This window comes from Phalacrocorax aristotelis, chromosome 2, assembly GCF_949628215.1.
Source record: "Phalacrocorax aristotelis chromosome 2, bGulAri2.1, whole genome shotgun sequence".
In the NCBI taxonomy this organism is placed as follows: Eukaryota; Metazoa; Chordata; class Aves; order Suliformes; family Phalacrocoracidae; genus Phalacrocorax; species Phalacrocorax aristotelis.
Window position 1 is genome coordinate 46,988,599 of NC_134277.1, and position 23,158 is coordinate 47,011,756.

The 23,158-nt window shown below is 39.5% G+C and overlaps 1 protein-coding gene across 2 annotated transcripts in view; it reads right to left on the reverse strand.

The window, feature by feature from the left end:
* Positions 1-241: 241 nt before the first annotated feature.
* Positions 242-23,158, reverse strand: part of ZNRF2 (zinc and ring finger 2) — a 59,120-nt gene continuing 36,203 nt past the window's right edge. The window contains exons 3-6 of one of the 2 annotated variants that reach the window (XR_012658984.1): positions 8,079-8,184; positions 7,246-7,323; positions 5,418-6,042; positions 242-1,817 (exon numbers count right to left, since the gene is read on the reverse strand). Coding sequence is in view for 1 of the 2 variants with exons in the window: in XM_075083351.1 (XP_074939452.1) it covers positions 7,266-7,323; positions 8,079-8,184 (164 nt within the window). In the remaining variant the exon portion in view is untranslated. Of the gene's footprint in view, positions 1,818-5,020; positions 6,043-7,245; positions 7,324-8,078; positions 8,185-23,158 lie in introns of those variants that run through there. The other variant, XM_075083351.1, reaches the window with a different exon arrangement.

Here is a 23,158-nt window from a genome sequence, read left to right on the forward strand (position 1 = left end):
GCCTCTTTGCAGGATAAGCGAAGGGTGAAAGGGGCTCTGAGAGGGGCCAAGGCTGGCCCAGAGGGTCTGCACTCCTACCTGCAGAACTGCAGACAGGCGAGGTACCAAGCTGCTTTTCCTTCCTCTGCTTCAGCTTGGTCTGCAGCACAGACATCCAGAAGCCCTGCCCCATCACAATGCCTCTTTCACTAGTACTTTCAAAGGGAAAAAAAAAAAAAATCACCTGGAAGTGTGAAGAAAATTGTGCTTCAAAAGATTTATTACATATATTTGTACATATTTTACATGAATGGAATGTTAAACATACAACCTAAAAATCAATAAAAAAATATTTTCATTCATGATTATGTACTGGCAGACCACGGAAAAGAGTACCTTAGAACAACTTAAGTCAGCTTGTAATCATACTGCTCAATTTAAAAAAAAAAATACAGACATGTTTTACATTAGACATTGCAGATTACATTCCGATTTCTGCTCGGGGTAATGAAGGAAGACATCTTGTCCATTACCACTGCATGTACGGGTGCCATTTCAGAAGACAGCACGGAGTTCCCTCTAACTCATCGTGGGCAGGGTTAGCACTGTGAGAAGGGAAGAGGGTACTCTACACTTTGCTCCCTACCAGCAGGTACCCGCCAAAGGGTAGGGAGAGCCAGAATGAGATTCGCAGTCAAGCGGTAAGGTTAATGCTGGATCACCACTTGTTCAGCGTGATGCTGCAGCTTTTAAAATTAGGTAGTTCATTAGGACGCCCCCCTCTACAGCTAAGCCACCTCCCTTCTTCCTTGAAAGTTACAGTACTTTGGCAATATCAGCTACGAGAGGATTCTCAGCTGTACGATAACGAATACTTCAGCTTCATCTTAATATATACAGGAAGAGCGCATAATCACACTCTGATGTCTCTTCCTGCTAGCATTTCACACCTTGAGAGCCTGCAACCAGTCAAGTTGAGAAGTGTTTACTATTAAATATAACAAATTAGCAATAAAAAGGACAGATTTGAGGGAAAACAAGAGGAACAGGATTCAGCAACAGATTACGTTCTTGCAACGTCGGGTTACTTAGACTTGAAACTCTGCCAGAATCAAGCAAATCCTACTTATCATTGCAAAATCTTTGCCAAAACACACCCAAGGGCAAAAGTCTCTCAAACAAACGTACATAGATTAAAAGCTGCCAGAAAGACCTGCTAGCGGGCTTGCTGCCTCCTACTTCTTGTACGCTGGCAACTTAATAGATCAAAAGACAACCAAGTCCAACCTTTTTCAGGTGTAGGATATTCCTACAATGGTTTACCTGAGCAAGTCTTCAGCAACTAGTAATGCCCCACAGTGAGGTCATTTTACAGTTTATCCCATCATCAGCTCTGATGTACTTAGTTGAGAAATGACTTTACAGAACACGATGCAGCGGCTTGGGAAGCCAGCCGAACTGTGTAGTAAGATAACAAAATGCTGCTTAAGACAGCTTGAGAGTAAGGACTGGTTTGGGTTTTCTTCCCCCAACAGGCTAAAACGTCTTCAACCTGATTTTAGAAGCAGGTTAATTTATGAGGAGAAACATCCCTAGTTTTACATTTGGGAAACAAACCCTGGACATAGTTCTGTCATGAATTTCTCATGCACTTGAACTACATGAAGTTAAGTGGTATGAGCTGATGACACCCCTGCAGGAAAAAACATGTTTTCGCTGGGTTGTAGCAAAACCCCTAAGAAGCCTCCCTCTTCCAGCTGCAGCCTTTTATGTTGCTTTTGCTGATGCTGATGGAAAGCCTGTCCAAAGATATGGCCTAAAACGTATCATGTCTTCAGCTAGGAAGAGAAGAAATTTATATTAAAATTACTTTTAAGCTTGGAAGGATGGAAAGTGAATAATAAAACATAGAACCCATAAAAAAAGAAAACGGGATAATCCTCCACTGGCAAAGGTGAGCTGGAAGATCCAGTAGTAGCACTTCTGCATTCCCAGGTATATGGTAGGTAGTCTCTCGACAGGGAACTCCCAGCTGTGCAGCAAAAATGAGTAGGTACAAAACAGCAATACCAAATTTGCACAAATATTCTTTTCCAGGATGGGAAAGCAGCTAACATTCACAGAACCTCAGAGAGACCATGGGCTACATCAAAACCAACATGTGCTTTGTTGCTGTTTACGTACAGATAGCAGTAAAATTCAAGTGCTGTGTTCCCTGCTTTTGGTGGAACAGAAGAAATGGAGCAAGTTTCTGGAGCCCTCACATGGAAAAGGCGCCATACGAAAAGCGTCTGTGAGCACATCTTGCGTATTAGACATTATCCAATCAGGAATACCAAAGATCAACATTTCTGAGTGAAAATTATCTTTCCCACATTTGCTGAGATTTTAGTTTCCTGGGAATCAGTTTTACCAGCTCTCCAGCCTTTCAGCAAAGACTTAATTAAAAAGCCAGTGCTCCTAGCATTAAGAACTAGGATAAATGTGTGACTTTTGAGATTAAGTCATAAAACCCCCTTTACATCATAAAGGGAGGGAGCAGAGGGGGAAAAAAAGGTCACAAGTATCCACCCACGTCTTTGTACATTACCTACATATTTTCCATTTCAAAATACTGCAGAACGCTTACTCTTGAATTCAAAAGTTAAATTGATTACAAATAAGACCATCTGTTTTACACTTTATTCTTCCCAAAAATAAAATACCACAAATTTGCGCTGTGCTTCATATTTTTGCTTTTATGTCCCACTGAACTCATTGCTGAATGTACACATTGAAAGAAAATTAGCTACCTCCTCCAAAAGGGAAGTGTTATTACAGATACACTGCTTTATAAGAGCCAGGACAATGGGTGCCCTGTGCTGACAGTAGCATGGCTCTCTTGGTGTTATACAGAGTAGGGTTATTTACAGTCCAACTCATAGCCACCTCCACTATGAACGTCAAAACACAAGTTGCTACTCAAGATACATGGGTATGTTACAAGTTCAGAAAAATCTCACATTTCAATACAGTGTTAAGTCTACTCTTCTCCTTCTGGCAAGCAGCATGTTTATGGCAGACCTGAGTATGGGAATTTTTTCACACCCTTACATACTTAGGGAAGATATAGGCCAGACGACAGAGAATACTCTGAAACAGCACAGAATTGGCAACCTCAGTATATTTACAAGCAAAGAAGCATATCGCACCGTAATTTAAGTTATTGCTTCTTGTGGACACGTGTGGTATTCCTTGATCGAGACACAGGACTTGTTTGGTGTTTATTTTCCCCTTCTGAAGCACAATGATTCAGGACCACTGCGAGGATGATTTTAAAATGAAGGTGTTCCCTATGACTAGTGCTATGTTTACAGCATGGTCATCACCAACTGACCAGCACAGCTGGTGGCAGCAAGCTTACATAGGTGAATTGCCACAGGCATTTTCAAACCCAAGCATCACTCTCATGCTTCTGGGGTCATTCCAGGTTTGGTCTGTATTACAGGTTTTGATACAAGAAAACCTCCTATAGCCTTTCGGAGGAGATTTATGGATACCAAATATGCCAAACTAGGATCTAAGGCTGCTTCGTATCAGTTCCACAAATAATCCAAGGTATTGCCGCTCTACCATGCTGATGGAAGCAGCAATGGACTCTTGCCTGCAAAACTACACATCAGTGCGATTGCTAGTGGCGTGCTTTTCAAACACTGGTCCTAAACGTAGGACAGCAGTGGTAACTGCTGGGTCTTTAAACCAGCTACTTGCATCTGAATACAGAAAATTAAGGTTTTTGAAAAAACAGTAAATGAACTAGAAACATGAACTACCAAAACTGAGTTTAAGTTGTAAACAGATTCATGTTTATAATATTTATCTACTTAATCCCCAAGCCAAAGACTGACTATGACCTCCGAGCACAGGACACCAAAACACTTACCTAACCCCTTTACATTATTACAGGTGAGTTTCTGTAGGCATGAAGCCAACAGTAAACATTAAATCAATGCAAATGCAAAAGCTTTACTTTCAGAAGATAGCAGGAATTTGAAACGTTGGAAAAGTGGGCCTGCAGGCAACACCGCTATTTGAGTATTACAGGTGCTGTAGTTCTTCATCCTCTCCCTCCCCCCCACAGTAATACAAGGCAACACAAATATTCTCAGCTTAAAAGGAATCTGTACAGGGAACAACTGTACATTTGATGTGACTACAGAATTGAAAGTGTGACAAAATGGTTCTGCTCCCACTGAAAAAAGATAATACAACGCGGCCCCACAGTTACAGGTTCAGCTGAAACCACTGATGCAAGCCCCAAAGTGTAGAAACTGCACCAGCGATTATCTAGTTTAGACTCCTTTAGATTTGCAGCAAAACAAAGGCATTTTACAGAGCAACATTCAGGAGAAAATGTTATCCAGGCAAGAATTGCTCTGCAAGCAAGATAGGAGAGTTTATTAACATGCACTGCACTTGTTCTCCAGATAGCAGCAGTTGCTCCTGTTCTTTGCCCTTTTTGATATGAATCACAGTAGCAACAGAGAAATATGTACGCAACTAAAGAAGAAAAGCAGAATTATGTATGTGTAAGAAAAATGTTTGAAGCATTGTGCAATTTAACTATTGAAACCCACTAAAAATGCTGTCACTAATAAATATTCATAAACTCTTCCCTGTGCTGTGAAATTCAGAAACTACTACAATTAATTCTTGATATAAAAAGTATGCTTCTAAGCCCTGATATCTATCTGTTCCAGTTTATTATCCCACCCCACCCCCCCCAAACTGCGATACTTTATGGGAACTAATACTAATCCACAGTTTTACTTGGTGTAACCCCAGAGAGACATCCTGTGTTTCATGGAGCCCTGGTTATACCAACATAATACAGTAAATTATTAATAAATTAAGCAAATGCAGGTGCATTTTTTAAAGAAAGAAACCACGCTGTCAAATGCTGGTCTCCATGTAGACACCAACGATTTAGATGCAAAGTACTAAGATCCTGCCATCAAAAAAAAAAAAACAACAAACCATTTAAACAAGGAAACAAAAACTTGCGTGTAAGTGTTTTAAAAATTAAACTTAAATCCCACCTCGATGTTATCTCACCCATGCCTGTAAAAAAACCCTCTCGCTGTGCCCACATTTGCAGTTATTCATTTACACCTCAGGAGGCAGCCTGGAGATGAGAGTAGTACAATAAAATAATTACCTGAAACATTTTTAAAAAAATACCCGTTAAACAAATTACCTTAACTGGCAGCACTTAAAATTGGTAATTCTTTTTTTCCTATTTAAAAAAAAGTTGCATAGCTGTAAGATTTTGCTTTGCTGCATTTTTTTTTTGTTGTTTTTACTCACAAGCAGTAAAAGAGAAGTTTTAGTTACTTAAATAGCAATACAATATGCAGATTTCAACAACCCCTATAGCTGGATCAATATAAATTAGTTACCTGTCCTGGTTTTACTCTTTGGACTGCATTGTGACAAAGGTTTAGTTACAAAATTTTGAAATATAATATTCCTATGCAGAGAAGTTTATGGTTTTTGTTCTTGAAAAAAAGTGAAGAACGTAAAACAGGGTGTGAATTCAGTAAAGTAAGGTCACACTGTTAGATTATATTTAGTTTGCCATTTACTCTTCTTCAGCCAACGAGAAGGTGAAAACGTTCCCACTCAAACCCGGGGCCGTCCTCCTGCCAGGGTCTCTGATAGCGCGTATCGAACGTCTCCATTTCCACTTGAGGCAGTGGGAAACTTGTCCAACAACCCGCTTCTTCACAGAACTGGAACTTAGGCTGAAATTACAAACTTTGGCCTTCAATACAAAATAGTGTCAATAATGTTTGTGGGGAGTTGATTGTTAGAGAATGTGCAGCATTTTCAAGATCCCTGTGTGTCCTTTGCATGAGTGTTTGGTATACTGAGCACTACTGGCAAGCAACCGGTGTCTGCAATGCTTTTTCCATGTCACTGTCCACCTTTGCCTTTTTCAGCCACAAAAAACTGGAAGTCTCAAGCCAGGCAGTTCAGCAAGGGAACCTCACGTCTCCTATGTTTTCTGATCAGTGGAAGCAGCTGTTGAAAAAGCAGAAGACAAAGGTACCGTCATTTCAGCTATTTCAGTATATAACACACACTCAAACAGCATGAGCACAACCACAGTGTTTTCCTTCCCCTTTTCCCTAAACCCCCAATTATCACCACCTCTGCTGTGGGGAAAAAAAAAGCAAATTGGATTTAACCTGAGGTTAGACACCCACGAGCAGGTACAGAGACAAATGTGTTCATTAACAGCATGCGGGCTCCTTCCACAATTGTTGGGGAAAGTTGTTGGGGGCAATGTAGGAAACGTGTTTGTTTATTCATTTCAGCTAACACTGCCCTGAGGTTAAAACAATTATCCCTGTAGCAGGATAGCTTCCTTCAGGTTTTTTCTCTGCTACCTCTGCAACAACCATAGCACTGCAATGCAACCTGCAACACAGACTCGTGAAGCAAGGTGAAACAAATATAAATGCCAATGACGAAGCCTTCACATTATTTTAATTTCCATCAGAACAACAAAACGAACCCCTCAGCTACAAGCCAGGATTTCAGATATCTCCATTTCTCTAAGAATTGTGATGATTTTTGGTGTGTTTTGCAATGCTTAGGGGCAGTAGTTTAATGCAAGATTAAGTTGTCGAACTTGTCAACTAAAAGAATAAAGCTATCCTTTAAACCTTTGACACTGATTGCAGATCTGAAATCATTAACACAAAACATAAGCTGGAAAAATGTGAACCTCTGAGACGGGATGGAGAGAAACATGTTAAGTTTTTTTTATTTATTTATATATTTTAAACATTCTGGAATGCATTAACATGAAAGTGGTTTTGAAAATATCTAGTTTCAACTTCTTCATACGATTCCAAAAAGCTTTCTGTTAGAAATAAATGCCAGTACTCATGGAACAATCCAAAATTACACAATTGTATTATTTTAATTTTGTTTCATTTCCATGGAAAAATGCTCTTTAGAAGTTAATGTTAAAGCTTTATTGGCACTGACTTGCCACTTTCCAGTACTAAAACTGGAATACGTCGTTTCAGACCATGCCATTTAAGGATGCAGAAACCTTTTACATATTGCAATACACATCAATACTTACTGATTAATACTGCAGTTCTGAGACACAGTAGTAAATTCACAAATGAAACAAAAAAATAGCATAAAGAGTTATTTCAGGTAATCAAGATAGTTACTGTTGAAATGCACACATTTAAAAATAAATATTACCTAAAAACATGAGTCTTGTCTTAATCTGATGGATGCTCAGGGCAAGATCTATTTACTTCAAACCATTCATCTATGCAGCTGTTGGATGCAAGACAAAAATTAAAACAGTTGACATGGATATCTCAGTAACATTTAGCAGTAAGATATGAACATAAATTGGTTTCTCATTATTTCAATGACTAATACGATTTTATAGTGCACAAAGAAGTATACGTATATACACACACCACTGGAAAATGTAATAGCCTCAAACTACAGTAGTATTTGGACATAAAACATTGTTGAAAAACTAAATTTCTTAAGTTTAAAAATTTTCTAAGGAAACATTTTACAAGTTACTACCCAGGTGTTATACACAGGTTACTTTACTCCTAACCCTGTCATCTTGCTTATATCATTCATTGACATTTTACTTCCTTTAGTACAGAAACTTGTGAAAACAAACATGAAACAGGTTTAAAAAGAGTTTCTCCCTCTCCCCCCCAGTCTATCAGCATTTGACAAAACTTAAGTACACACAACCTAAGCTCCCTAGCCATGATGTGCACTCCTTCCCCCTACAGGTGATTTTGCCTTATGTTTCATTTGGGCTTTTCATTCAAGCATGAGAAGACTACAAGAGGGAAAACTGGCTTCAAATACATTGGTGGAGATGCAGAAAGATGCAATTTTAAAAACATCTTTAGGGTTGCTGCTGTTGTTTCTTTGTTGTTTGTTTGTTTTTTAAATGTAAAAAGTGACTAAGCTTTAGTGCTCCTTTAAGCACCCCTTAGAGGAGTTACCCAATAAATGCAACCTTCTGGAATTTTATATGCATCCTGAGGAATACTTGCCCTTTATGATATATGCAGAGGCAAGGCAGCCGTGCTATAGTATCTCCTTGCTGCAGCTCTTCCAGGCATATTGCACACTCCCCAGCATCTTTACTCAGCACATCCTCTGAAGAAAAAGCACAAAAGTTAAACAGTTAAAAAGCAGACTTTATGAGCAAAATATTCTTTATTCAGAACATCAAGGCCAGCTACAGAAGATACTTCTCATCCTGCAGAAAGTCATGTCAAGGTGAGGATCAGTCACATTTACACCAGCTGACTGAAGATTCCTGATGGGAGACATTTTAACGGCTCAAATTAAAATATGGTTAAATGACACATAATGCCTCCAGGGCCTCGAGGATTCATGTGGGGTGGGTTTCTCCTAGCTGTGCCACCTTCTCCATGCTTGGTGTTCACTATGGAGACTAAGTTCAAGCCTGAACTTAACACTCCTCTGGACAGGACACTGCAGGTAATTAACTAGGTAAGTATCTTCTTAACTTCTAAACACTTAGCCCATCATTTGCTTCTCCTACTCATCTCTCTTCTATACATCTGGCTTTGTTTTCCCAGCCTCTCTGGTACTCATATTTCACACCTTCATCTTCCTCTTCTCACCATGTTAGTGTGATCTACCACATCCCATCCACCTTTTCCTCAGTGTAAACTATGCAACTGTTAGCAATAGGAGTGGGAGTTTTCCCTTAGGGAAAGATCAGTACTGTATAGCTCTAGTGACCCTAAATTCCTGGAGATACTGAATTTTTTGCAGCATTACCAAGTCCCATACCAGAGGAGAAGAAAGTAAGTTACTAGGAATGCACAAGAGTTGGCTTTCACACAAAAGTTTCTGGGAAAATATATTGGTTTTAATAAAAACCTTCTCTCTTGGACATTTAGCCAGAATGTGGGATGCAGAATTCAGTCTTAGCACAAAGCAAAACAGGAGATCACATAAGGCCCCGTTTGCCAGAAGCAGGTTAAAACTCCCAGATGCGGCCTCACCCAGTGCACAGAGCATTCCCAACAAGGGACAACGCAGCAACCAAGCTGGCAATCTATGGCAGATCAGAAAGGTGCACACTTGGCAAAGTAAAGCTCACATGTTCAAGTTTCCACAGTTTCATGGGAAAAGCTTCCCCTTCTTAACCAAAAGGAGTTTAAAGGGGCTGTTTATGGAGAGTGGTTCCCAGGTATGACTGAGAAACCACCAGCTCTATGCTATTCTCTGCAGTGGCTCCAATATTCATCACTACTCATTCCAAATGCACAGAAAATGAAAAGCAGACGACTAAAAAGCTATCATTGCAGCAAAAAGTGAAATGAAATTAGGTCTGCTTTGTTTCCCTTAGAATGACAGCAAGCTCTCTTGCAGGTGCTTGGGTTTCTAAAAGAGTGCTTGTTTCAGTCTCTGTTGTATTCATTGGTTATGCTAAAAATACTGTATAATGCCACGTGTGCGGTATCTTCATGATGATATGTGAAGAATACCTAACAGGAGGTGAACCGTTATAAACAAAAAAATTCAAAACTTTATTAATAAACAATGCACACCTACCACAATGAGGAAAATAAAAAAAAAATTATTTTACACATGGTAATATTATTGGTAGGCATTATACTAAGAAATCACTTCTGTTGTTCTATCAGAAGCTGTAAGCTTCAAAGAACATTACAGGTACCTAAGGAGAGAAAGCAATTTAAAACAATACAAAAGATCTTAAGACCTCTTATCTGTTGTTACAAAATCCTGACATTAAGAACTTGCCCAGAAGAGGGTGCTAAGGATAAATACTTCCTTGAGGTGTTTGAGTTTGTGGAGGGTTTTTGTTGGGTTTGGTTTTGTTTGTTTTTTAATAAAAAGATAAAGTATCTGACACCAGGAGGCAAAGACTCTCCAGACAGCATTGCCCTGCTTACAGACATATTAATTTTTGCCTGAGGCTCTCAGACACTACCCTCCTAGACTGCCTCTTTACACAAGTGCTTTGCCAAAAGTCCTACGAGCAGATCTACTCTCTTCCCACAGTTAGGTTGCAGGAAGAAGCACCACTATAATTCAGGTACGTATCATATACACAGAGCATACTTAATAAAAGTAATTTTTTTTTCATGGAGTCACTTTATCAGATCAGCAGCTGGTACCCAAAACAAAACAACAGTAGGATACCTCCAGTGAATTAATCTCCAGCCTCCCTCCCCCAGCACTCTCAAGAGGGAAGCATTTAGTCAAGTTTTGATGACAAGAATTAAAAAGCTGTCCAATAAAAATACTATTTATAAAAGAAAACATTCCTGTGAACTGCTTTCACATCATTCTCTATTGTACATGTCTGGCTTATCGTGTGCTCCCCAGACTGTGCAACGCTTGGGTCTGAACTCCTGCTGAGCGATTTAACAAGTTTCTGCACCTTTTGGCTAACATTAGGGCAAGATGCCAGTTTAAAGATCTGTATCTCCCACCAGCCCTGGCGTAAGTGTCTGAGACTCCTTTTCTTCCCTCCAGTACTCCTGTACTCTCCCCAAATGCCATTAGCCTCTTGCCAATAGAGTCCCAGGCAAAGAGCTTGCTGCCCTCCCTGGCTTCACCCCAGGCTTTCCCACTGGCGTGAGCTGCTGGGCATGCACGGCACCAGGCTTTGCATAGTCATGCCAGAGGGAGCTGGTGTGAACACTGACACCGGCTAGCATGGACAGAGCCTCAGAAATGTGGCAGAGTTCTACCACCCCTGAAGAAAAGATTTTTGTTAACAGTTTTCAATGCTCTTCCTCCTCTGAAATAACAAGGAGTCGGCATTCCCTACTTCTTGTGTTAACCTTACAAACCCTACCAGGCTCTCATGCAAGAGAAACATCTAAGATCTGAAGGAATTAGTACAAAATACCCAACTGCTATAAATGCCCACATACACCTTGGCACCGCATCTTAACAGACTCCAAACATGTGTAATTATGCTCATAATTGATTACACATGTAGAGTGATGACAGCAAAACCAAATCCTTCAAGGACCTATGACACTTCGGGTCTGACTCCCTTTTGACCATTTTAGGTGATTCAGATCATCCATACCAGCTAAGAAAAAGGAGTGAAAAACCTGTTAAACCTGGATCCAGTGAGAATTTCTTCTATACTTGATTCATACAGCACTCTCCTGTACCAAGACTGGCTTATACCAGATGGAAGTCAGTTTAAGGACCATTTAACACTGACTCTTAAATGTATCTGTTACGGAAAAATGTGTAAATCATCTCACACAGAACCACTGCAGTCTGAACAATTTTTTTGTTTTCATATTTTCCTGCAGTGGAGTGATTCAGCAGATACATATTATTCTTTTTCTCTTAAGAAAAAAAAAAAAGAACAGTTTGAGATTTCATCAATGTTATGATTAAAACATTTATATGAGTGTATTATCTAAATGGAAGTGAGAAGAGGAAATAAGCAGAGGCCACAATTTTCCATTTCGCCCACACATGGGTACATACACATTCACCACCCCCACCCCCCCATCCATCTGCCTTGCACCAAACAGGAGGTAAACACTCCTTCACCTTCCCAGCTATTTGAACAAGTACTCACTAGCTAGAGACTGGTGTCAAAGATGAAATCTGGCAAAAGAGCATAGTATATCTCTCCTGCATCTGCTCAAGTACTTCTTCCTCCTCTATCCCTGGTTAATAATACTGCTATCCCTGGTTAGTAATCCTGCTGGTTTAACTTCTGGTTGTCAGTAATTTTTCCTTCTATAATTCTGCTTTTACCTTTACTGAAAAATAAATTCTACTCTGCTCCTGCATTTATAGCGAAACAGGTACTACTGAATTAAAACACAATCATCCTGACAATTTTGCACAAACCTTACCAATTAAAAACTTTTACTAGAACTTTTGAAAAATATATCCAACAACTATCAAAGCCACCAGCTCAGCCATGGTTAAAATTCTAGGCAATGCTGAAATAGTCTGAAATTAAATAGTCTGCCTTTAAACTGAGGACCGCAAAGCATATAAAATACATACCTTATGGATTAAGTCATTAAAATCTGTGCTACTGCCTTTTTTTTGTTTCGGTTGTTTTTTGTTTGTTTGGTTTTGTTTTGTTTTAAAACACAGATATAGCCCTAGGGCTCAGGAAACCACAAGTCACTAATCATGGAGATGGCAATAGTATTTGGGGAGATATCATCTTATAGCTGCAATATTTTATTTCTCTCTGGGCATTCACTAGAAACAGAACACCAAGTTAGAAAGACCTTTGATCTAGCCCAGTATGACAATTTTTCTAAATATCTGTATTTTTTTCCTAAAACTTAAAAGCTTAAACGTCTGTGGAAGCTGCCACGACAGCTAGCTGAACAATGAAGGACACCACAAAAGCGCACCCTTTCAGGAACACAACTGAAACTTAGTTGGAACATACCTTCTGAAGAGTATCTTATCAGCACTAAAGCTGGTAAAACAAGAACCATAAGAGGTTAAAAAATATTGAAACTTCATTAAATAGTACATATTACCATGTATCTGTTACACGTTCATTATTTTTTGTTGCTGATTACTAAAAACTCTCTCAGTTAAGTACTAAAGACTGTCTTTGTCTGTTTTTAAACAGAGTTCAAACTCTAGATGTCTAGAAGCCAGCATATTTCTTCACAGGTACAGTACATGAAGGACCTGCACATTCCACAGGACTATTCACTAGCCAGCAAGTATGTGTGTGTGTGATTAACACACTCTTATTAAGTGTTACTGACTTGATTTACTAAATCTTTCCAGCTTCTGCCGCATCCATTTTTCTCCCTCTTCATTCCTTTCCAGTTATTTCCTACTGTGCACTTCTCTTCTACACACCCATTTTCCCCAGAATATCATTCTCTCTAGGCTTACTTTGATTTACTTTTTCTCCACCTCTACCACTCCTCCTACCTCCCATCATCTCATTTCATTTACTGTTGCAATGCAGGCACTGGAGAAAGGAGGACGATATTAACTTTGTTAGCCACTATCTGATACAATTAATATGTACAGCCTTCTCTTCTTATTTGGGGTTAATATCCTTGGGAGAAGCAAACACTGTAATGGAAGGAAAAGGGACTATTATGAAGGGTGTGCTTCTCTCATGTAGCTCAGTGACTGCCTTTGCAATCAAAAGCTTTCTCTCCTAGTCCATCCTAAGCACTAGGAGAACAAGCAGTTTCATTGGCATTCTACCTGTTCTTCAGTATTCTGGTTGCCATAAGAGGAACATCCTTGATTCAGCATGCTCCAACCAGGGATCATTCTTGGATGACCAGGTCAGCCCTCTGCTGCTGCTCAAAAACTGAGACAGAGACACACTCTGAAGGAGAGCTGATTCTTTAGCACTTAGAGCCCTCAATACCAGGAGAAATATCACTCAGTTGTCACTGCAGAAGATACTTTACTGCCATTCAGAGCTTTCCAGGCTACAGGGTCTGTCAGCAGATTGAGCGAGGCAGAGTTAATGCCATTAGCTTTGTTCACCGATGAAGACTGCAGCTTCACAGCCAGAAGTTAAACTTGCACTGCTCTCAGTGAGGAACATACCTTCTGAAGAAACCATGGGTTCCTCACCAGAAACAGTTCTTATTGCTTTAATACAAGAAACCTCCTGTATTTCAGATGCAAAAAGGAGGACTTTTAACATGTAGTGTTTTTACCTGAACCACAGCTAAGAGTTTTCCAGGATTCATAATACCAGCAAGTTGAGCATGTAGAAATTCAGAATTCAGCTCTGCTGAGTAACTTCAATCCAAATTCCCTTTTATACTGCTGAAAAAACTAATAGCCATATGCTAATCAAACATGCACGTGTTGCAACTTTTCATGCTCTTCCAACAGGCACAATAACCCCAAACAGCATGGTATGACTTGCACAGCAATACCTAGAACTTAACCAACCTAAAAACACCTTCCCCACCACAATACACAAAAACATAACCTCTCAAAGAGAAACTAACGAGCTATAACAAAGGTTATGCTTCCTCAAATACTGACAAAGCATTTGATGAATTTTGGGGGTTTTGTTTGGCATCTCACTTTCACCCCTTGCAATGTGGTGGCCCATTACAATTTCCTATTCAAAGTCCAAGCATTATCCTTGCTTTCCCTTTCCCTCTCACCTTGCTCAGTGTCGCTCCAAGACTGAGATATCTATGTACAAACAGATACCCATCATGAAAGACATCATGCACAAACATTGCTTGGAGTCTTTGGTGACCCCCCTTCTCAACACACAAATGTAAAGTGAAAGTTGCACAAGAAAAATATTTGCAGAACAAGGCCTAAGTTGCAATACTTGTATCACAACACTGCACCGAGCTGTAGGGAGGTAGCTGCAGAAGTTTCATTGTTTCTCAGCTAACCCAACATTTGAAGATCTGGATTTAGTTTTCTGTGGGACATTCTCAGCTTTCAGAAGCTAATTCTGAGAAACAGCTAGATGCTTCCTGTTCAGACAGATAATGATCAGGCATATAGTAGAGAAAAAACACTCACTTTTTCTTGAATAAAGATAAAAACTGAAATAGTAGTGATACAAAAACATTTTCGGGAGCAGGATGAATATAAAAGCCTGTATAGTCCTAGCTACCTGGATACAATTCTAACTAGGGATTTGTGTGCTAACAGTTCTTTTGTGAAGAGGTTTGCTTCAGTGGCCACAAAGGAAATCTAGCTGCAACTTTAAGATACATGTTATCAAAACAAGCTACAGTTAGTAAAAAAAAAAAAAAAAAATCACAAGTTTAAATACCATAGCTTTCATACGATGTCCAATTAAGACATCTTGCTCATAGACAAAGTCACGTTTTCATCCCAGGACTCCCAGTGAAGAGCTAGGCTTTGAAAAAAGACCAAGTAGTCTGGGAAATAAAGCTCCTTGCTTCTGAACAACATCCACAGCTGCTCCTACGCTATTGTGATCAGCGTACCAACTTTCTCAGTCCATTATTTATTCTTCTAGCAGAAACCGTTGGGGTGAAATAGGTACTCATACAAGATAAAATTTATCAACTCATCGGACCTGAAATGCCTTGTGCTCCTGTCTTGAGATTTAGTATCAGAGTGACTATGTGTTTCCACAGTGATTCAAGATTTGCTCTCGATAGAGACAATTATCTGATTGACTCTGAAACTTCTGCTTAAGCTAGTCTTTCCAACTTCTGTTTAATCAGTCTGCCTGCAGTTTGAGATGCCCTTGAATGTTAAATCATCTCAAGATAGCTTAACAACTTTCTCCTCTTAAACCGACTTCTAAAGATAAGTTCTGTTCACCACATTTGTAAGTATCATGTCCTTAAACTGTCAAATTTTAGCCTAGATATGGGCCAAAGAGCTGCACCTGTTCACAAACAAACCACAAACAGTCTTATCCTCCAGAACATCACGTAAAGAGACTTTGTGCCAGCCTTACTCATCCTGTACTGAGCCCTCATTCCAACTGAACTGATGTATACTTGTATTTTGAATGACCCAAGGGGTAACTTGTTCTTGAACAGTCTTCCTTTGGATGCTATTTTTGTCCCAAGGCTTCCACCCCTCCCATCAGAAACACTATTCCTGGGAGGTGAAAATACTTCTACATATTGTCTTGTCAGGAGGTGGCTGGGTAAAAAAAGCCTTGAATGCAGCAGCACTAAACCAGTGCCACACTGTGCAACTCCATCATGAATAGTGTACCCCAGCAAACACCGTCTGAAACAAAAGCTGCTTATGGCAGCGCATGGAATAAAGAAGCTGCTTTTAGGATGTTTTCTTCATTTTTAATCAATATTACGTAACCTTTCAGGTTATTGGGTATTAATCTTGAACGTCAGGAGTTAAATCAAAAGTAGCATGTAAAGGGGCAAACCCACAAGAAACGAAACAGCAGGAAAATAAGTCTCCTTAGGAAACAGTGTAAGGAACTATCACCTGGGGAATACCTCCTCCTCGGCTTCATCAGGTAAGAATGATTTACGCTTCTCAAGGCTGACTACCATCAAAGAGGATCTTACACCACAAACATGCTACAAAAGAAGGAGTGGTTGAGTAAATTGGCCAGGGGCAACCTGCATGTATTGCTGACAAAGAGTCTCCTGCAGTTAGAGAGGATTGTTTCTCATAGGGAGCTGGAGATGGCTGGGATGAAGGAAACTTACAGAAGCAGGCAAGAAAGAAGAAAATTGGTGCAGGATCCACACATGCAGATCTTTTATCATTTATATTCTTTGCTAAACCATGCTGCTTATCTTTGAGGAGTAAAAAAAAGCAAATATTAAGGACTACTTATATGTACCTGCCAATCTGTACCAGCACTAAGAAGCTTCTATGATAGGTGCAAAATCAATTCAGGCCCGTTGAGAACTTGGGTTTGCAATCCACAGATCCAGTCTGAAGGTGGCTGAACTACATGGTACCACCCCCAGAGCAAGGGGCAGAAAGTTAATTCTCATCACCAATGGAGGAACACTGAAGAAAAATGAGAGAGGCCCGAGGGGCAGCTTGCCTTGTGTGGTACATGGCTTCTTTACCAAAGGTAAGAAAACAAAACAATAGAACCCAAACCAACCCCCCAAAAAAACCCACCACAACCAACCGGGCATAAAAACCCAAGAGTATTTATCTACAAGAAGCTTCTTCTCGTAGTAAATCACTCAGGAACCTAATTTAGTGATTTAATAAGGAAAAGATACCACTGTGGTTAGGAGGAAGGTGAAGAACTCCTTTCATATACCATACAGAGAGAGTTCTCTACAAATAGCTTTTCAGTCAGAAGGAAGACTTAGCTATGATGCTGTTAGGTCTGTTAAAATGAACAACTTTGCCAAATCAAGCCTAGATACTATTGCCAACAGTGTTTACAAAGACTGGGAAAGTAAAGCAGGGCATGGATGTGGCAGAGTAGGTACAACAGAAGATGGTTGTCTCTGATGAAGCTGAAGAAAAGATCTAAATCTGAAAAGATCTTGCAAATGCAAGATGTTGATGTGACTGTACAAAAGGATCCCTTACTGAGGTGAGGAAATCCCTCTTGCTTTGGCAGCTTTTTTAAAGTGACTAAGCTTATTTTACCCCTAACACGAAAGGAGACCAAAGCAATTGCAGATGACATTTTTTCCAAATGGCAACGCTTCAGCTATTCACCATCACTGAAACTACAGTCAGAAGTCAGAAATTGCTTTGTAATGATTTTCCATTAGGATTCAATTTCTAGTAATGGTCTGCAAGAAATTGAGGGTGTGATGGGGACCTGCTGGCCTAATGAAATCTATGAAAACTCTCATCTAACACAACGTAGGTGAAGCAGGCACACTAGAAACCTTCAGGGAAGGAAAGGGTAGGGGAATAGTGTCCCTAAAGAGCAGAAGTAGAGTGGGAATGAACAGAGCAAGCTCAGAGGCAGTTAGCTGGCCTATTACTCTGGGCAGCATGGGTTACCGTAATGGTGACTTGTTTTGAAGTTGGATGTAGGATTTGATTCAGCGTTTTGTTCAGTTTGCCTTTTTTCAAGTTCCTATTCCAGGATTCCTACGGGTGCCCTAAGCACAATGAGTTTTGCCAAGTCTTTTTTCCAGTCTTTTAACATTGGCCAAATTACCAACTCATTTCTTTGCAAGCTTGCCGGGGAGCTTGGTTTGATCTGATGCAAAATGAATGCATAGGGAGCACTAAGGAAGATGGCATGAAAGATGAAACTATGAGCCTAAGCTCAAAACAGGGAGAAAAACAGGTGTGTCTGACTAAGACGCTATTCTTAGGGAAGATGTGATGCATTACTGAGCAACACAATGAAAACACTGGTGCCAAGACTCACTGTGCATAAAGTCTGGCTTATTAACCCCAGTGCCAGGTGCTAGGCCTACAGGGTGCTTTTCCCAGCAGGCTCAGAATCAGACTTCTCCAAGTTAAAATTGAATGCCTGGTCAGTGTGCATACACAGGATAGGGATATAAATTACTGAATAATTTTTACTTGTCTGTCTTTCCTGCTCACAGCAGACAGACTCCTTTTTACAAGCTATTCCTATTTTAAATGCAATTATCCTTGCGATATAGATGGAATGCAATACTGAGTCAGAGTTTTCAAAGCTGTCTCAGTTTTTCAGCTCTGCACCAACCATAATCCAGTATTATAATTTATTCCAGCAAGAACAGAGATACAATATTTCTGGTACTAACAGGTACCTACAGGTTTTTACTATCCCAGTAAGCTACAGAGTGTATGGGTCTCTAATTTCAAGAGGAAAAAAATACTGCAAAACAGTCTTTTACCTTTACATTTTAAAGCAAACAGCATTAACTTCTAGATCCCAGCAATTAAGTAAAATAAAAGACACCCACATAATTTCAACAGTATTCAGCAATAGAAATAACAATACAAAAAGATTAACATGGGAGATGTGTTTAAAAAACGTCCCCAAAAACGGTTCTTCAGTATTTTTTCAAAGTTTTATGCACATAATCTGACAGTATATTTCTACAACCATATTAAAGTTTTATTTTTCTCCTCATTTTTTAAAGCTACAGGCTATCAAAACTATTGGACACCATTGTGACAACAAGGCATTTCAGCTAACAAAGCCATAGATTGAACAGACTTCCTTGGAACCAGGCAGAAAAAAAAAAGATAAAATTGTTAACAAACAATTCCTCCATCTCATTTCTTCATTCCAACCAAGTAAACATTTTTTATGGGCTAAAAATTATGAATACTATATTATCGCTTAGCTACATGAAGGCTATCCAATACCTAATGTTATACATGAAGACTAATTAAACTTTACAGAAGAAAAGGGAGGATGAGGAATATGGTCAAAATAAATAACATTTGATATGGCTTTAAATTATGGAAAGGTATTAGTGCAGGGTTAAAAAGGGAGTTATCCAAGGTTTTTATGAGGAAACGTTAACAAGATTTCGTGAGTGTTAATACAGTTTTGCAATAAATCTAGCAATAGTGAATTTTTTCATGTTTCATCTATGTGTTAGAACTTAGGATTATTTCTGCAGCTGAACAAATCTGTAGCCGCCTGAGATTTACACAAACTTTGGAGAGCAAGGAGGTTCCTCCAGGGAGGATACAACAGGCTAGTGTAGTATTTTGTACCTATGTCAGTATATACTCAATGTAATCCCTGCCAACAGTTAGTTTATAGACTGTTCTAGAATCACTGGATTTTGTTAAAAACACTAAAAGTTGGTAGTTTTTTCTCCTGTGTAAGCAGTGATAATAATCCCCAATTTAGATGTGAGCGTACCCTATCACATTAACAGTGTTTTCACCCGGCTTGTTTCAGAAGAGTTAGGCTTGTTCTAGCACTGAAACCCCCTGCAAAAGCTAGGCTGACTTCTTTTGTCATTGAATGGTTGAGTTGTGCAACTCAGAAGCACAAGACTACTTAAACAATCAAAGGGTAGCAGATTTTAAAGCAAGATTTTAATCTGAGGAAAAAAAATTAATTACAAATGACATTTCAGCAATTCTTTCAATTGATCTGCCCTTGGGGTACTTTCTGAGCAAGACGGAGCACCTCTTATTCTTTTGTATTTCTTTAGGAAAAAATCCTGATCTGCAAAACAGCAAGGAGTTTAGGGAAGGAAATACCATGAAATTCCTACACAGACCACTCAATCTCAGTAAGATGTAGTTTGGCATTTATTTTTAAAAACCTAAAAATTTCAAGTAGTTTTACTTCAAAATCCAGCCAATGAAACCTATTCTTTAAGATTAGGAAAAGCTATGTATTTTCAAGGGTTTTGTTTCTACAGAGGAAATACAAGAAATAACTCAGACTGCTGCTAACAAATGAGTAAAATTTCAAGGTTTTAGAGGTATCAGCTTTAAAGACTGCAGAATTACCATACAAAACTAGGAACATTATTTCCCCTGAAGCTAAATTCCCAGCAGTCACAAGACTGCAGCAGTTTGCAGACACGATTTATGACATCCTCCGAATGACCTCTCAAAGCTAAAGACTGATTAAGTGTAAGACATGGAAGGTAGCTCCTGTCTGCCTGCATCACATGATGCAGAGTCACAGCACAGTGAGCATTTGCTACTGAGCGAACAAAACTGTCCCTTAGCTTTCTCCTGCATGCAGCATTGCGCTGCCATTATATAAGAGAAACACAATGAAATACAGTGCAATATATCTAGTCCTCTTCTAACCTGATCTGAATCACTCCTTGCATCACCCACAGATGTTCTTTGCGGCACTGGTTCACAGGTGTATCTGTAATTTTCTAGGACAAGAATTGTCATTTGACTTTAGCAGCACTGTCAGTACCAAAGCAAGACAACGGCAGTATATGAGGTTAGGAGTAGCCTCTAAAGAAAAGAAGCAACTTGAGCTATTCAGTACATGAATGATCCTGTTTTCTCTATTTCAGAAACAACCAGGCTTTTTCTATAGCTATCAAAAGCTTTATTGTATTTATCCAGTGCTGCATATAAAATATCACCGTGGCACATGTATGCATTTATATAAAGGTAATTCCAATGTACTGAGGGAAAAAAAAAAGTGTTGTTCCACTCTCAAGAACTGAAGTAAGTGTGAAGTGACACTGCAGCTATTTTGGCCAGGAGTGATTTGTGATGGGTTCGTCACAGGAAGTTCGGTTCAGCAGATTTTAGGCCCGGCTCAAGGGAAAGTATGCAGAGAATCACCCACTAAATACCCTTCTCCCCCCAAATTCATTAAAAGAGCCAGTCTCATTCACAAAGTATCAGAAAAAAGTTTAAGATATGAATGGATGTGATCTCTGAAGTGTGTCCTCCTCAGCAGGATGCAAACATGTCAACTCTACTTCATTACAGCAGGAAAGTTCAGCATAACCTATTGAGCGTCCCTGAACTGCACCATGAAAGTGAGCTGTCACAGCTTCTTTACAATTCTATGGCTCCCTTTCTGTTACATGAAGAGTAAAATAATAAGCAATGTTGATCCCTCAACCACCACCACTAAACCTCCAAGACTGTATTTTACCAAGATAAATGGGGTGGGTAGTCTGCAGTTCTGGGAACGGCTGTTCCAGACATTCGAAGCACTTCCATCTCAGTTACCCTATGTTCCCATTTCAGGAGTTTTCTTCACAGCCACACCATTAGAAATACACAGCTTACTTTTCTGGCTCCGTAGCAAAGGGTTGACAGTTTGTGGGTGTGGAGGAAAGATAAGAAACTGCAGCCTCAAAAGTGCTGCAACTCCATGCTATCACAAGCTGACCCAGTTCATCCACTGACTGAGGCTGAAATGGGATCACTGAAGCAGGACCTACCCCCTTTAGAAGGTAGGTACACATTGAACTTAACTGTGGTTTTATTTAGTGATATTTGTCAGCATTACTCTTTAAAACAACCAACCTCCCTCCCAACACACACAAACTGTAACAGGCTGCTTTTGCAGTGTTTCTCTGCTGTGAGGTACCAAAAACTGCTGAAGGAGAGACATGGGATGATTGGAAAGACATACACCTTTATTGAACAAAAGGGAGGAAGAGCTAGAGTTTGCCACTCTTCCTCTTGGCAGTCTGGTTTGCACGAGTAGCTATCCACAGCCTATAATGGTGAAAAACAGTGAAAGCTTCCTTCTTGTTCAAACATTACCAACAATTCCCAAAGGGAGGAAGTACAAACTAATCAATATATTTTAATCAAGTTCTTCAAACACAGTTTCCTTCCTTAAAATTGTAACAATGATTTTCAAGACAAGCTATGAAAAGTCTGAGCTGATATTATACCAATTCAGAGTAACAGCTGTGCAAATGTCTGAGATTAAAATTTTATTTACTCTAGTAATGTTCTACTGTCACCATGTTAAGCAAAAGTCTCAAAGTTCAACAGATGTTCAATAGTTCTAATTATTTCCAAGAACTACTGAACAAAACAATTTTAAAGCATCAGGGAAACTGAACGGACCTCCTACATACTCTGGAAGATGTTCATGAGTACACAAGATCAAAACAAGAGTAAATGTTGCTATTTTAACTGCAAGCACAGGGTAAGCGTCTCTTTACATGACCTGTTAAACTACCTTACAAAGTATGCTCTTCTCCCTCCCCAGTACCCCTGAGGACAGAGCCCAGAACCGTCTAGGGCAGAGGAAAAAACTAAAAACTTTTAGCCAAGAATCTTCTTAAACTCCAAAAATGGAAGAATTGAGAAAATTCTATGGAGAATTTTATACCTTGGGTAAAGTGGAATAAAATAAAACTGATTTGCCTTAGTATTATTTTCTACTGCTTTGCTGAAAGTCTAGTCCTATTAAAGGTGAGGACTAGGAGGAAGGCTTAAGCTTTTCCAGGCAGACTGGCAAGATGCCCTTTTGCAAGGTCTTTTAGGCTATAATCTCAAGAACCCTGGTAGAGAAGTGAACTTGAAGTTAGCAATTCTTTCCATTCCACATTGAAGTTCTGAGTGCATCAGTCAAAACAGTTGACAGAATCAGCCCTAAGTAAAATACATTCCTTTTTTTTCTGTGCACAGAAGTGACCAAGGAAATCAAGTCACTGCAGTGGGCAGAACTACCAGACTCACGTATTTCAGTCGTCCAAACATTAGGTTAAGGTGCACTATTTTTCTTCCTTTCTACTGAGCAATATAAACTGAGAAAGTTCTAGCACAATCAGCTTGCGCCAGAGACGCTGAAACAGCCACCAACCAACAAAGCTTATAACTTGTGTTAGAAAAAATTCTGTCAGTTCATTCACAAAGAATGTTTCCAAAATATTTTTTTAGTCCTTTAGGTGACTCGTGCCAATCTTCAAGTCTCTGCTTTTGATCAAAATGCATATGCTATGGCTGTCATTTAGATGTCGACAACTCCTCTAGCAGGATTATTGCTCATGCAGATTCCAGCTCCGGATTCTGACGCTCAATCACAAGCAGGCCTCAGCATGTGGCATTACAAGCATTTCTCTTTCCTCACAAGACAAAACTTATCCCAATACCTCAAACTTATTTAAAAGGAACAGTGTATTTAAATTCTCATAACAAAACACTGCTTTGCATCCGTGCTAATCTAAATCGGTTGCATTGTTGTGGCACAAGTCACTTGGAGTTTGGTTAGACGGCACGGGAATATTTGGCTAGCTATGCATGG